The 15,999-nt window shown below is 52.8% G+C and overlaps 1 protein-coding gene across 3 annotated transcripts in view; it reads left to right on the top strand.

Moving 5' to 3' along the window:
- Hvcn1 (hydrogen voltage gated channel 1) overlaps positions 1-15,999 on the top strand; it is a 27,899-nt gene that overhangs the window by 3,585 nt on the left and 8,315 nt on the right. For all 3 annotated transcript variants that reach the window (XM_005344459.2, XM_026785111.1, XM_013350188.2), the window contains 2 exons: positions 2,490-2,611; positions 15,071-15,343. In XM_005344459.2, coding sequence (XP_005344516.1) covers positions 2,591-2,611; positions 15,071-15,343 — 294 coding nt within the window. In that variant the 5' untranslated portion in view covers positions 2,490-2,590. The remainder of the gene's footprint in view (positions 1-2,489; positions 2,612-15,070; positions 15,344-15,999) is intronic.

The raw sequence follows: 15,999 nt of genomic DNA, 5'->3' as shown, positions 1-15,999 counted from the left end.
TCCACGTTCCGCTTAGTCCCACTGAACTGCTTGGCTCCACGTTCTGCTTAGTCCCACTGAACTGCTTGGCTCCACGTTCCGCTTAGTCCCACTGAGCTGCTTGGCTCCATTTTCAGCTTAGTCTCACTGAACTGCTTGGCTCCACGTTCCGTGAGGGGACTTGTCACAAAACAGTCACCTGGAGAGAGACTGAGAAAGATGCCCGGCGTTGGCTTGGCTCACATTTGGGAATATGTACAAACACACACAATGCAAGGTGTGAGGAGTTACCCACTGGGGTTCTGGGATGGCAAGGGGGTGGGACACATCCCTTGTGACCTCCAGCAGCCTTGCTGCATTCCCACAGTGGAGTACCTCCATCTAGAGTGAGCTGCCACTGTGTGGTCCCAGGGGACTGTGAGTGTTCTCAGTTTATAGCAGGGGCTATATATATACATTTGGTGGTTTTAAAAAAGCCCCATCTCTTATCTCATAGTTCTGTGGGTCAAAAGCCTAAAAGCAATTTCCATGGTCCAAATGGAGAGGCCCCCAAGCCTTCCTTCCAGAGGCTCCGGGTGCGTCTGAGGGTCCTTGCCAGATTTTAAGGGTGCACATAGCATGCATTAGCCTTCCTCCGTGGTGGTGGCCACCCAACATCTTTGGGCTTCTCTCTGCTGGCGGCTCTCACACCTCTGCTGCTGGTGACAGCGTGTCCACCTGGGCAGTCTCCTCTTGCACAATCTTGAATTCAATGGCTGTGCACACATAAAGTGACAAACTCCTGGGTTCCAGATGAAGGGGCCTGGGTGCTCAGGGGGGGCTGTCAATCTACATACTACACCCTAAAAGGATATAAGTACGGTTCTGAGAGAGGAGCATGTCACTCATGTTTGTGTGAGAAGAAAGTGAAGAGGGAGCATGCTCACCCCCTTCGTGGGAAAAAGTGAACTCCCAGAAGGTCACTTAGTTGCTGGTCAGAGCGGACACTTCTGGGAAGGAGGCGCAGGGTAGAGACTGGCTCACCGGCATGTATCTCTCTATTGTTGAAAGTTTTACTATATGTCTCTGTCACCTGTGTTAAAAATAATCTTAAAAATCACACATAGTCATTCCAGAACCAGAGAAAGAAAGGCCCAGAGTTTTCCTTTAAAAGGTGGGCCAGGGCCTGGAAAGATGGCTTAGGGGTAGCATGTGTGCTATTCTTGCAGAAGACCTGAGTTCGTTTCCCAGCACTTATGCTGAGCAGCTGACAACCCCATGAAACTGCAAGTTCAGGGGGACTTCTGTCTGGCCTGTGAGGGCACTCGCGTTCACATGCACAGCCCTGCACACCGCGACACATACACACACCCACTTTAAAAATAAATCTTAAAAGGAAATTATTTGTTGAGGGGTGCACACCTTTAATTCTGTGCTAGGAAGGTAGAGGCAGGTGGATCTCTGTGAGTTCAAGGCCAGCCTGGTCTACATAGCAAGCTCCAGGCCAGCCAGAGCTACATGTTACAAGCTTGTCTCAGAATTTCTTTTCAAAATGTATGTGTGTGTGTGTGTGTGTGTGTGTGTGTCCCACAGCACGTGTGTGGAGGCCAGAGGGGAACCTGTGGGAGTCTGTTCTCCCCACCATGAACTAATCATCAGATATGGTAGCAGCACTTTTACTGTGTGTGTGTGTCCCACAGCACGTGTGTGGAGGCCAGAGGGGAACCTGTGGGAGTCTGTTCTCCCCACCAACTTGCTGTCAGATATGGTGGCAGCACTTTTACTGTGTGTGTGTGTGTGTGTGTGTGTGTGTGTGTGTGTGTGTGTGTGTCCCACAGCACGTGTGTGGAGGCCAGAGGGGAACCTGTGGGAGTTTGTTCTCCCTACCATGAACTCGCTGTCAGATATGGTGGCACTTTTACTTTCACCTGCGGCGCATCTCACCATCTCTGATTTTTTTTTTCTTTTTTCTTTTGGTTTGTTTTTCAAAACAGGGTTTCTCTGTGTAACAGCCCTGGCTATCATGGAACTCACTCTGTAGATCAGGCTGGCCTCAGACTCATAGAGATTCACCTGCCTCTGCTTCCAGAGTGCTGGGATTAAAGCCCAGCCTGATTTTCCTTTTTAATTTTGAGACTGGACCTCACTATGCAGTCCAGGCTAGTCTTGAACTCATAATCCTCCTGCCTCAGCCTCCTGAGTACCAGATTACAGATATACCACCATGCCAGGCTCAGCATACAAGGTGCTAAATCTAGCTGTTTTCCCTTAGTGTGGTGTTCTCAGGGCTCCTTAACACTGTAGCAGCTGTTAGTGTTTCCTTTTTGAAGGCTAGATTCCATTGTGTGGCTCTTTAGCCATCCCTCCATTGGTGGACGTGGTTGTTTCTATTCCCTGGTAACAGTGACTACTGTATCCATCTCACAGATGCTCCAGGGTGGATCCAGCCCTCAAACAGATGTTCATTAATATTTGTTTGACTGTCTTCCCAGATTGTACCCTTCCAACACATTTTGTGACCTTATTTTCAGGCGCTGTTCAAACTGTGAGGACAGATTGCAGAGCGTACCCTCGGTGACAGCAGGGTGACACATCAGTTCTGTCATTGTTGGATCCTGAGACAAAAGGGAAAATGGCTTCCCAAGACCAAAAGGTAAATGTTGTCTGAAGGCTCCCATTGTAAGAGGAGCAACCTGTGGAAGTTTCCTGCAGGTCAGAGAGAACCCCCAGTGTAAGGGTTGCACCGTGCCTGCAGTCAGGACGGGAAAGCTGCTGCTAAGTTTCACAGGACCCGGAGGCAGGGGAGCCACGGTCCACCATGCAAACCCTGGTTTCTAGTTTAAGAACCATGACGTCAGAGCTTGGCTGGGTGTGGTGGGGCAAACCTAGGAGTCTAAAATAGGAGGGTCAGAGTCAAGAGTTCAAGGTCATCCTCGGCTACAGGGAGTTTGAGACCTGAGACCGTCTCACTGAAGCAAAGTCAGGATTCCTTGCCGTCCAACTGTGAGAAAGCACAGCAGGGTCTCAGACTTGGTGCTGTGGGTACTTGCAGTGAGGAGTGGGCTTGGTAAAACTGCTGGGCTCTTCAGGAAGGTTCTTGGGTCCCAGCATGGAAGGCATGGGTCTGCCACCTATGACAAGTGGAATGAAGTTGTCTTCAGTCTTTGGTTATAGTGAGAGACAGGTGACATGGCGGGGATGATGCTAACATTGGTCCAGGTTGCGTTTTGGTTTGTGTGTGTGTTTTTGTACTAGTGACCATGAGCATTGATATAGGCAGAGGTGTCCCCAGAAGGAGCAGCCACAGGTGAAACTAAGATAGGGGTCCAAGTGGGTCTGGGGATCAGAATGAAGCTGGACAGATGCAGGGATAAATTGTGAGGTGCTGAAGGCTTGTCACCAGCCTGTACCAGGGTGTTGGCCAGCAGGGGAAGTGGATCCCAGAATGCAGAACCCAGCTAGGACACACTTTGGGAAACTGGAGCCGGGTCGGGCATACTCTCACCACAGAGGGGCTGTCTCCATTGTTGACTGGCTGGCCAGGACCCGTTGTGGCAGGCGACATGTTCCTGCCATGGCTGAGCCTGGCCTGGTACACCATGCTTTGAACTTGTCCAGCATGCCTAGATTTTTCTATTTTTAATTATACTTATTTATGTATTTGTGTGCCTGTGTGTTCGTATGTGTACTGTGCCGTGGCATAGTTGTGGCCGCCCAAGGACAACTTGTGGAAATTCATTCTCTCTTTCGACCAAACGGGTCCCGGGGATCAAACTCTGGTGGTCAGGCTTGATGGCAGGTACTTTACCTGCTGAACCATGTTGTTGGCTCCTGGCCCTCCTAGGTTTTGAGAACACAGAGCTGACTGGTGGTCACCAGTTCTGCCGAGATGGGCATGGCCACAATTCCTTAGAGTCCCTTTCTCCTTTTTCCTTTCCCTGCTCCTCGGTTTTCCATTCTGGGGAATGGGAACAGTAACATTAGCCCACAGAAATACATTGAGACTTACACCTAACAGTGGTCTGTGGCATTAGCAGGGTGCCTGGGGACAACTGCCACTTATGTCACAGGCTGCCGACTCCACGATGGGACAAGCAAGGGTTGTGGTACATGTTCTGGTCTTATTCCACAGTTCAGATGAATGCACGTGCCTGGCCCATCTGCAGGGCTTGGAAGCCAGGTGCGCAGAGCCGGGGGTGGGGTGCCCCACTGGCTCACTTCCTCTGGAGGCGCCGAGCTTGGCTGTGGCTGTCAGCCTCACTGCACTTATGGGGTGCTTGGGAGCTCTGAGTGTGACCCTTGTATGCCAGGTAAGAGGCTGATCTGCTCTGCAGGAGGCTCCCCAGGTTCCATCCCAGCTCTGCAGGAATGTTTCCCGGCCATTCTAACATGCAGCTGGCCCTCTGTGCACAGCCAGTGGTACTGGCGGGGACACAGCTTTGAGAGCTTCCTTCCCTGTTGGGAAGCTCCACTTGGGTAAAGTCAGACCCTTAACCATGACATAGAGAAGAATTTCAGGACAAGCCAGACTGAGACAAAGGTAGTGAGTTCATTAAGTATTCAGACAGACAGACAGACAGACAGACAGACAGATGGAAGGACAGACACAGCCTTAAGGCACGGGTTTCAGCTTCTTCTTTTTTGTGTGGGGGGTTGGTGGGTATTTTCGAGACACGATTTCTCCGTGTAACAGCCTTGGCTACCCTGGGATGCACTCTGTAAACCAGGCTGGTCTCAAACTCAACAGAGATCTGCCTGCCTCTTCCTCTGCCACCTGAATGCTGGGATTAGAGGTGTGCACCACCACCACCCGGCAGGTGTCAGCTGCTTGTGAGAGGTGCACTTAGGTGTGTTTGATGGCTACATGTTAAAAAAGTGGATTGCACTCTTTAGGCTGACGAGGCTCAAAGTCACACACGCCCCAGCCCTAAGTGAGCACAATCCACTTGTCCTTGACATTCATGGTTGAGGTGTCTTCGGAGCAACACCACACTGTCCCTGACTGTCCCTGTAGGTCATCTCTGCTCTGTCAGCTGTGTTGAGGTTTTCCTCAGGTAGCTGGAGACACAAGCTGGATGACGGAGAGAGTGGCTTCTCCATGTCTCCTCCATGTTCCTTGGCTCATTCCAGAAGGGAGCAGCAAGGAGGGGCCTGAGGCCTTTCTTCTGGGCACTCCATGGCTGGAGCATCACCCTCACACTGGAAACCAGGTGACAGCACACAGCTTCCAGATGGAAAATTTGCCCTTCCTCTGCTTTTATGAAGCAGCCCAGCTTGTGATACCGGGCGATTGGAGTGGCTGGTGTCACAGGCTTTGCATCCGTCTCTCATTCCCTGAACATCATCATGTCTGTCCTCTAGGGAAAGGAGCAGGACACTTCCCCGCCTGTTGGGACAGGGTGGCCATCAGCCCTATAGAAGTGGAGTGGAGAGGTGGACAGTAGAGGGGTCCACCTAGGGTAACGTGTCAGAGAGTGCCAGGGATGAGGCATGTCAATTCTTCTGTCTGGAGAACTTCTGTCCCACAGCATTGGCTTCAGCAGCCCTGGGCTACATTCTTGAGTGGGGAATAGGAATCAAGGGCCACTCCTCCGGGCACCCTGGATTACAGTCCAGCTGTTTCCTAGCTATCTGACTCTTAGCAAGTCTCTTATCCTCTCTTCTTTGGCATCGGTAAATGAGGCCAATCTGGAGCCATGTGGTCGGGATGTGGCGTTGTTCTAGGCAACTCTGAATAGAGGTCCTGAGTTAGTGGCTGTTCTAGGGTTGGGGAGGACGCGCCACCATCCCATTCTTGTGTGAAAGTCGTCCCACACAGCCGCCAAGTGCATCCCTGACCTTCCAGGTGAAGGTGAGTTGAGCATGGTTCTCGACAGACCTGGCTCACCAGTCCCCCACACCTGAGTCAGTCAGCCACAGAGGGGTTGTTTTTGCAAACCTCAAACTTCCTCCCCACCCTTGAGAAGGAAAGACTTCAACGCCTATTTACAGACTTCCCTGATTTTATAAATAGGCAATTCCTCCGAACACACACACACACACACACACACACACACACACACACACGGAGCCAGGGTGGGGGCGGGGCAGGTGGGCTCACTGCGCTGCCGCTCATGGGGAGACACTTCCAGTGGAAGGTATGGTGTGTGTAGGAACCTGTGCAGCCTGCACCCTGGGGTGTTTAGTTGGGCATGAGGGTGACGGAGGAGGTGCAGGAGTGTATGATCAGGACAGGTTGGGATACTTGGAAGGAACTAAAAGAAGAAAGAAAAGCTAGATGACAGCACGAGAGAGGTTACATATTCCCTGCCAGAAGAAGCCACGTATGTGTGCAAAGGCCCTGAGGCCAGACAAACCTGCCTAGTACAAAGGCTGAATGGAGGCAGTGTGGCTAAGCAGGGAGAGGCAGCTGAGACCAGGTATGTGGGCAGAGCTGTAGCGGGAGGGGGGCGGAGGGAGCTGTTCTTTACCATTTAGAGTAGGGGGAAACCAGAGACATTTTAAGCAAAGGACTATGGGAGGGTCACAAACACCGTCTTGTGTTCAGTGCCTTGCTGGCAAGGCTGCAAGAAAGCAGACATGAACCCCAGGTGAAGCCAGCCAAGGGGAAGGCATTGGGCCGAGACTGCAGGAAGCTGGCCACACGCAACAGACTTTCCTCCACGGGGTTACAGAGGGCACGCTGCTTCCTCTAGCAATGAGCTGTGACAGAACACGGAGTGTTCAGGACCAGAGAAGCCCGTTAGACACCAGACCACACCCCAGGGGTTTTAGTTTTATGAGACAGGCTCTTGTTTTGAATTTTCAATCCCCTGCCTCAGCCTCCTGAGTGAAAGAATCCCAGGTATGCACCAGAAGGCTCAGTCCTATGAAGGGGTGATCCCTTGGGGACTCCCCTGGCTAAAGGGACAGCAGGAGGTCAGGGTAAAGGAGACTGCTTTCTATAGGAGGGAGGGGCAGGATGCCATGTCCCTTAGGAAGCAAAGTTCTGAGATGCCAGAAGGCAGAAAGGCAGGCAGGCTGTCTGAGGACAGCAGCTGCCAGTCACCTAAGTTCTCTCTGTTCTGTACAGATGGAAGCAGGTTCTGGAGCCCTCAGGCTGCAGGTAGGAAGATGGGGGTGGAGCTGGGGAGTCAGCTCTGAGTTCGAATCCCCAGAAACCAACGCAAATGTTTGTATGTGCTTGTGCCCTCACACACATGCAAGAATGAAGGATGGGTGTGGGGCTTTCCGTGTGAGCATAAGAACCTGAGTGCCAACCCAGAATCCTTGCAGAAAGCTGGGCATTGTTGGTACATGCTGTAATCTCTGGACTAGGATGAAGGGGACTCACTGGTTTAGCCTGTGCACCCTAAGTTCAGTGAGAAAGCCTATTGGGGCAGGGAGGGAACAGTGCCTAAAGATGACACCTCAGGTTGACCTCTGGCCTCCACGTGCAAGTGTGTGTTGTGTGTGTGGTGTATGTGTGTATGCACACACATGCATGTGTATGGTGTATGTGTGTGGTGTGTATATGGTGTGTGTGGTGTGTGTGTGTGTGGTGTATGTGTGTATGCACACACATGCATGTGTATGGTGTATGTGTGTGGTGTGTATATGGTGTGTGTGGTGTGTGTGTGTGTGGTGTATGTGTGTGTGCACACACATGCATGGATGCAGGGTGGCAGCAGGAAGCTATAGGCAGGGTCATCCTTCAAGTGAGAGGCAGAATCTAGGCAAGGACAGTAGCAAATGTTGGGAAGGCACAGATGACAGGTCAAAGGTCAAGAGTCATCAGTTGCTGAAGTTCACAGGCTGTGGGGCATGGGGGGATAAAGGTCATGCTTGAGGATGAGGTGCCTGCCTGACACCCTGACATGCTGGCTGCCATGTGACAGGGCCTCAGTTTCCCTGTCAAAGAGAGAAGACAGTATTTTCAAACCTCGATTTTGCCCCTCGTTCAGGTAGCTTGAAGAACCAGCTTCTCTGTAGTTGGATACGGAGGCATACTCTTTTGTGATCACAACAGTCAGGAGGCAGAGGCAGGGGGATTTTGAGTTTGGTGCCAGCCTGAGCTACACAGCAAGAGGTGGGGGCTTTCTGGCTACATCTTCTCCTCGTTGGCCGCATGCCACAGAACTCCTGGTTGCCTGGAGCTCGTGCCACTGTCACTTGTCAGTCCTAGCTCTTGTCGCGGTTAGAAATTAAAGCAGGGGCTGGAGTCATGGCTCGGTGGGTAAGAGCACACTCTGTTTTTGCACAGAAACCAAGTTCAGGTCCCAGAACCCATGTCGGCAGCTCCAGGGAATCTGATGCCCTCTTCTGGCCTCTGCAGCACCTGCACACACACACACACACACACACACACACACACACACACACACACACACTCCTGTGTGCCGCAGTTAAAGGTGTGCTTCACCTCGGCCTGGATGGTTTTAGCTTTTTGTTTGTTTGTTTTTAGCTCAGGAGCCCAGGCTGGCCTTGAATTCACTATGTAGCCCAGGATGACTTTGTATTCTTGAGCTTCCCACTGGTACCTCCCATGTGCTGGGGGTACAGCTGTAAACTGTCAGGCTTTCTAGTTCGTGTTGTTTATTTATTGTGTGTGTGGGTGCATAAGAGGAGGTCAGAGGGCAGCTCTGTTCTCTCCTCCTCCCATGCAGGGTCTGCTGATCACACTCAGGCCATTGTGCTCAGTGGTTAGAGCCTTCAGCCAGCGCCACCTCGAAAGCCAGCTTTCTAGTATGCTTTTAGAAAATGGGCATGGTGACATGCACCTGGTCCCAGCTATCAGGGAGGCTGAGGCAGGAGAATTGCCTGAGCTCAGGAAGCCAGCCTGGGCAGCACAATGAGATCTCACATTAAAAAACAAAAGGGGCCGGGCGATGGTGGCGCACGCCTTTAATCCCAGCACTCGGGAGGCAGAGGCAGGCGTATCTCTGTGAGTTCGAGACCAGCCTGGTCTACAGAGCTAGTTCCAGGACAGGCTCCAAAGCCACAGAGAAACCCTGTCTCGAAAAACCAAAAATAAAAAATAAAAAAATAAAAAATAAAAAACAAAAGGGGCTAAAAAGCCAGTATGGTACTGCCTTTAAAGCATTCCTCTCTGGGGGCCGTAGGAGTGTCCCCTCTTTGGCACCTGTCTCCTGCCACTGACTTGTGACATAGCCAGTGTTTTTGCCTCCTCTGACCTCAGTTTCCCCTCCTATGAATGCAGAAATTGTGCCCCCCGTCCTGCCTCCTTCTCAGGACTATGTAAAAGCAAGTGGGGTTGCCTGTGTGTCCCAGCAGAAGGGATGGTCTGGAGTTGGCATCAGCTCCTCTTGGCTTGTAGAATCCCTGCCTATCATCATGTGACCTGGTCCTCTGGATCTCTTCTGCTCCTACGGACACCGGCTGCCAACATCCAGAGTGACTCCATCTCAATAGCTTAGTGACCTTGTCAGCAGAGACCCCATTCAAAGAAGGTCACTTCCCATTGTTCCAGAGGGACCCAGAAATTCAGCCTGTGAATGCTCCGGCAGGGAACCACTAGCTGCCTGGGTTCTCTTGACCCTGTGTTCTAGAACATGATCTCTGAGTCACACAGCCCTGGGGCTGAGCCTGACTCTGCCATCTTCCCCACACTGAGCCCCTCCGTGCTGGCCTGGACTACTGTGGGAGAGAAGATCGTTTGTGGTCATGCTATATAACATGATGCACGGGCGTGGTGGTGGTAGATGCTGCTGCTGTAGGGTCTTGCTGGAGTTCTGGGTCGAGGGTTGTGGTCGGGAGCAGGGACATGGGGAAGGCTTTGGGGAACAGGGACTTGGGAGTTGGCTGTGTTTCTTAAAAAGTACCTTTTTCTGTGGTGTTAGAGGTCATTCTGCAGGGAGGGAGGGACTTTCCCCTCCTCCAGGTGGCAGTTTGGCCCTGTGAGAATACAGACAGACAGCCTTAGAAGGCATGTGTAGGTCTCCACTTACCTTTCCCAGGTTAGTCATTTGTCTGGTGTGACACTTGTCACATGTCATTGCATTGCCTTGGAGAGACAGCTCCCTGATTCCATTATGTGTTAATTTGTTCATTAACTATTCATGGAGCCCTTCCCAGGGGTATGGGGTACTGTGAATTGACACCGTGTGTTAGCAGCTACTGATGGAGGGGACAGCTGGGGAAGGGACACCTAGGTCCAAGACCTGGATGATATACAGGGTAAGATGGGTCCCAGTCCTGAGCCAGTGAGACCCTGGAGCTGGAGTGTGGGTGGGACAGTGGGAAAGGTAGGACCCAGCCTGGCTGGCGCTGTGTGGGAGACACAGCAGGATTAAGGGGAGTGGAGCAGTCCAGGCCAGAGGCAATGGCTGCAGCAGGGACGCAGGAGCTGAGAGCTGTTAGGTGACATAGAGCAAGGACAATGGCAGGGAACCTAACCGGATCTTCAGCTCTCCGCTTGGGCACGGTGGCAGTGATGCTGTGGCCCCAGGGGAGCAGATTTAGTGGGGAAGTGAGCTGAGTTTGGGCCACAGCATGCTACCAAGATGGCAGCAGCTGAGACCAGGCTGTGTACTTGAACATGAGCAGCACTGAACACAGGACTGCTGAGACCAACGGAAGTGGAGAGGCCCCAGCCTGCCAAGGTCAGAGTTGGACTGCCAAAGAAGCCAGTCATGAGAGACCAAGCAAGGAGAGGAAAGAGGTGGTAGCCTGTCATGAAAAATGGGGTCAGCAGTCTGGGTGATGATTGACAGATCAGAACCTGGTGAGAGAGAAGGTGTGCGTGTACGTGCGTGTGTGTGTGTGTGTGTGTGTGTATGTGTGTGAGTGTGTGTGTGCGTGAGTGTGTGTGCGTGTGTGTGTGTGCGTGTGTGAGTGTGCATGTGTGTATGTGTGTGTGTGCGTGTGTGTGAGTGTGTGTGCGTGTGTGTGTGTGAGTGTGCACTCTACACAGGTGCAGGGAGAGGTTAGCTGCCCGCTGTTCCTCAGGAGCTATCTGCCATGTGTTTGCTTTTGAGAAAGAGTCTCCCACTGGCCTGGAAGTCTCCCTTTAGGATTGTATAGACTATCATATCCAACTTTTTATTTAATATTTTATTTTTATTCTTAAAATTCTCTGTATGTGTGCGGGTGTGTGCGCTTGAGTGCAGGTGCTGGAAGAAGGTGTTAGGTCCCCTGAGGCTGGAGCTACCAGCAGTTCTGAGGTGCCTGCCCTGGGGGCTGGGAATCGAGCCTCACTCCTCTGCAAGCGTAGCCCTTGCTCTTAACTGCTGAGCTGTCTCTCCAGCTGCTGCGCCAGCTTCTATGTGGGTGCTGGGATTCTCACTCAGGTCCTTACACTCACACAGCACATACTGCTGAACATCTCTGCAGCTCCAGCCTGGGCTTTGGCCACAGGGCGAGGAACACCAGGTCAGAGAAGAATGTGGATAGCAGGGATTCCTGGTGTCGGTGCCAATCCCTCCCCTGGAAGGTCTGCAAGTCCTGGGCCCATGTGACAGAACCTACAACTTCAGGGGACGAAGGGGGGGAGGAATGATTTTCCACACTGGTGACACAGGGTTGCCATGGAGGCCACAGGAGCCTGGCCTGGGCAGGTGCTCAGTGGGTGTCACAGAACCCATCTTTCTAGGTTTGTGAGAGGCCAGGGTGAGGACAAGGGCTGTGGTCAGCCCTTTTCTGGAACTTTCCTGCTTCTGACACGGCAGTCTTGACTTAAAACCAGAATTCTTTTCTGCTCTGCTGGATACCACAAGTATTTTCATCCCAAGTTACTCAAGTCACTTCTTGACTGTTCAGAAAGTTTCAGAGCGAAAACTTGCCTCCTGTGAGATGTGGTTTTGGCAGAGAGCCTGAGCCTCAGCGGCTTTTGCCTGAGGGGTGAGGTATTTCCTGGGGGAATTCAAGGCTGTCCAGGAGGAGGGAGCCTTGGGCAGACGTCGCAGTGGGCTCAGGATACACAGCCCCTCCTCGGTACTGAGAGGAGGGTTCTGAGGAAGTACGGAAGGGGAAGGAGAGGCTGTGGAGCTGGGAGAGGAGGCTGGCTATGGCTCATGATCCAGGAAGGACCACTCCGAGGAAGTGGCATTGCAGCCAGCTGAGTCTTCAGGCTTAGGGACGAATAAACCAAAGTTAGAATGAGGTGTGGGCAGCCAGGTTACAGTGCTCTGAGGGGCAAGGGAGAAGGGGCAGGCTGCTGGAAGCAGAGAGGCTGAGCCTCGTGGGGCTGTGCCCACCACGTGAAGAGGCTTGGGTGTGTCCCTTGGATTTTTCTGGAGAGCACAAAGGAACAGTTGTCAGGGTGAGGAGGGCAGTGGCAGAGCCAAGGTGAGACCTGCTCAGGCCTGGGGAGAGAATGAAAAAGTCAGGGATCAGTAGGAGGCCATGCAGCCTTCCCGGGCCACTGAGGACAAAGGTTTAGACTAGAATGCTGGGTGAGGAGGCTGGCAGAGGTGGGGGGTGCTAAGATGCAGGCAGGCCTCTGTGGCTGAGGCATTAGATGGAGCTGCCCCCAGGAGGCCATGCACTATTTCAAGCTTTCCTTGGGCCTCCTAGCCTTTGAAGAAATCTGCAGGCTGCGGCTCCTGAGGTACCATATAATATGGGGGGGAGGGGCAGCGAGGCAGCCTGGGGTTCAGATGCCTGCAGAGCTGCGGCTCCTGAGGTACCATATAATATGGGGGGGGGGGCAGCGAGGCAGCCTGGGGTTCAGATGCCTGCAGAGCCTCCGCTTCTGCACTTCACTTCAGTTGTCCCCAGGTTCGACAGTGGGGCTTCCCCCTGGCACTTAGCTAGAAGATGTTGGGGCTGTGGGAGGGGACTGTTGACCAAATCTGGAGCCTGGAAACATAAGGCCACACAGAACCCAGGGCAGGGTGTGGACGGGGGCGAGACAGGCTCCCTTTCTCCAGTCCGACCCAAGGGCACAAGTTCTTTATTCCTTGTGTTGCTGAGGATAGTGCCCAGGACCAAGAGTGCTAGGCAGGTGCTCTACCCATCGTGCTTACAGGCCTCTGTCCATTTCCTTGTACCGTCCTCCTGTTTAGAGCTCATTGTGTCTCAGGCTACATGTCTATCCTATCAGACGTGACTATTTTTTCCGCCATTTAAAATGTACCTTCCTGTTTGTTTGTGTATGTGCCTGGGTGAGCCTGTGGCACAGCATGCGTGTAGAGGATTCAGGGCGGTCGGTTCCCTTCTTCCAGCATGTGAATCCCAGGGATTGGCTCACCAGACTTGGGAACAAGCACCTTTACTCTCCAAGCCATGTTGCCAACCTCAGCCTTTATTCTTTTATTCCCCCTCTCATCTTTTGATACTGCAGGTGTCCCTATGTTCGAACACTGATTAGCATTCCTGAGGTTCTGTTTGTTCTTTTTCCTTTCAGCCAGTTGATATCTGTATGTAAATCTTTGTGTGCGCGTGAGCGTGCCTGTGCATCCGTGTGAACGTGGGTGCACTCATGCCACGGTGCACATGTGGAGGCCAGAAAGACAGCCTTTGCTTTGTTGGTTGCATTGAAATTGCTCAAGGTTCAGTCAGCAGGAGAGGCAGCCTGAATCCCAGCGGGCAAGAGCTTCTGTCCCTTCTTATCCCGTTAATTTCCTGGTCTTTCTTTCCTGCCTCAGTGTTACTGCAATGATGCAATAAAAACACAAAACCAGCCGGGCGGTGGTGGCGCATGGCCGGGCGGTGGTGGCACACGCCTTTAATCCCAGCACTCGGGAGGCAGAGGCAGGCGGATCTCTGTGAGTTCGAGCCCAGCCTGGTCTACAGAGCTAGTTCCAGGACAGGCTCCAAAGCCACAGAGAAACCAAAAAACAAACAAACAAACAAACAAAAAAACCCACAAAACCAGGGTGGGGAGGGAGTGGGGTCAGCCTCTCAGAGAGGAGAGCATGAACGGCAGGAAGGACAGCAGCAGGAGGGCCTCATGTGGGGGCTGGAGAACCCCCTGGAGAACTCTAGGCAACGGCAAGCCCATGGTCTCACTATATGTTACGAAGGTCTTTGTAGTTCCATAGAGAAGGGGGCAGTGGCAGGAGGCTGGGGCAGTGGCAGGACGCTGCTGCAGTACTTCAGGCTGAGATGGATGAGAACGATGGGATTAGAGATTCAGGGAGCGGGTTTGCAATGGAATCTAACGGCAGCACCTTCAGAACTGCTTGTGTAGACTGTATGCTTCAGTGGTTAACTCTGAGTTGCCAATAACACATCCATGTCACATTAAGGAATAAAAGCACTTCCCCGTCCAGTATTTCTTTTTCCTGAGACAGGGTTTCTCTGTGTAATAATCCCAGCTGTCCTGGCTTTTGTGGACCAGGCTGGCCTCGAACTCACAGAGATCCACCTGCCTCTGCTTCCCAAGTGCTAGGATTAAAGGCGTGTGCCACCACTGCCCTTGGCTTCCCTTCAAGTCTTTCAGCCAAGAGGGAGTCCAGATTTGAATTCTCCTACATGCTCCCTGCTTCTTCTGTCCTTTGTGGGAACCTGTGCCTGCTGAAGAACAAAGCCTTGGGAATCTTTCTGTTCCCGAGTGTGACTGTGTGTAACTGTGCCTTTTGTGTGCTTGTCTGTGTCTGCTGTGTGATCTCGTGTGTCTATGCCCCACAAAGGGCTTCTCTCTGTCCTTACTGATCAGCACAGGCTGGCCTCGATTCCTTATCCTCCTTATCCTTGCCTCCACCTCTCAAATGCTGGGATTACAAGTGTGTGCTGTGTTGGATAATCCTGGAAGGAATTCCTCTTTCCATCTGCCTGGCCAGGACTGGCCTGTGAAGTGTAGGGTTGGCGTCTCTGAGTTTTCTGTAACACTGGACTTTTACTTTTGGACGCTTCCTCCACTGCCATCACCAGCTCTCAGTTTCTCTGAGAGTGCATGGCTCTTCTGGTATTTACACGTGGGCCTCCTGTAGGGACTGGGCTGTAGTACCGTTGGTGACTGCTGGCCAGACCGCAGGGACATGTCTGGTGGGATTGGGGTTTCCTGTTGCCTCATATACAGCGATATTAGGTTCCAAAAATAAGTGCCCCCTAAAATCCCCCTTTTTTGACCTGGGCTAGGGTGCTCTGTGCACCCTGGGACCTGGTTTGGGTTCTGCTCCCCATCACAGCCATGGGAACCTCAAGTGCATGTTCTGCCCCGCCCCTCCAGGCCATCACTCGCAGAGCCAAGGTGGCTCCCACCAAGAGGATGAGCAGGTTCCTGAAGCACTTCACAGTGGTTGGGGACGACTACCACACGTGGAACATCAACTACAAGAAGTGGGAGAACGAAGAGGACGAGGAGGAGCCAGCCCCCACATCGGCCCAAGGCGAAGGCAGTGCCGTGGGTGCAGATGCCGAGGCTGGCCCTGGCCCCACACCCAGGCCGACCCTGGACTTTAGGAACAGGCTGAGGAAACTCTTCAGCTTGCACAGGTTTCAGGTAAGAGGGTGAAGCCACCATGTCCCCAAGGTGGGAGCCCCCTCTGCCACTTGTGCACCGCACAGGTGTTTCTGAACACTGGCCACATGCCGTGCTCCGTGGTCTGACCTGGACTGACAGTGGGGGAGGAGAAATGATAAAGAGAGAGAAGGTTAAAGGTCGTCCCGGGGCCTGTCCCTCCGGAGGGCAAGACATGTGGACGCATGCTGCCACTTAGAAAGAAACTATGACTTGAGTGGCAGGCCAGACAGGGAAGGTCCCAGTTGTGTGTGGTGCCAGGTAGCTGAATTGCCCAGAATACTCACAGCCGGGTAAACAGATGGGGGCCGTGGGAGGGAGGAAAGAATGGAGGGGGCAGCTGCTTGAGAGAGATGGGATTTCCTTTCGGGTGGTACGCGGGAAGCAGACAGAGGCGGCTGCAGAGCCTTGTGACTCCACCCACCACCTCAGAGCTTTAGGTAGTTATGGTCACTTTATACTGCTATTCTCCCATTGGGAATCTCCCTGTGTGTAGTCTCCACGTCCACCGAGAGAAGCCTTCCTTCCGCAGTCAGTACCTGCTTCTGGACAAAGCCATGTGGGTTTCCTGACTCAAAACCTCATCACCGCCGGGCGTTGGTGGCGCACGCCTTTAATCCCAGCACTCGGGAGGCAGA

The sequence above is a fragment of the Microtus ochrogaster genome, chromosome 2 (genome assembly GCF_000317375.1).
Source record: "Microtus ochrogaster isolate Prairie Vole_2 chromosome 2, MicOch1.0, whole genome shotgun sequence".
Classification (NCBI taxonomy): domain Eukaryota; kingdom Metazoa; phylum Chordata; class Mammalia; order Rodentia; family Cricetidae; genus Microtus; species Microtus ochrogaster.
Note: the sequence above shows the minus strand (reverse complement) of the source record. Positions and strands in the feature narration are given on the sequence as shown.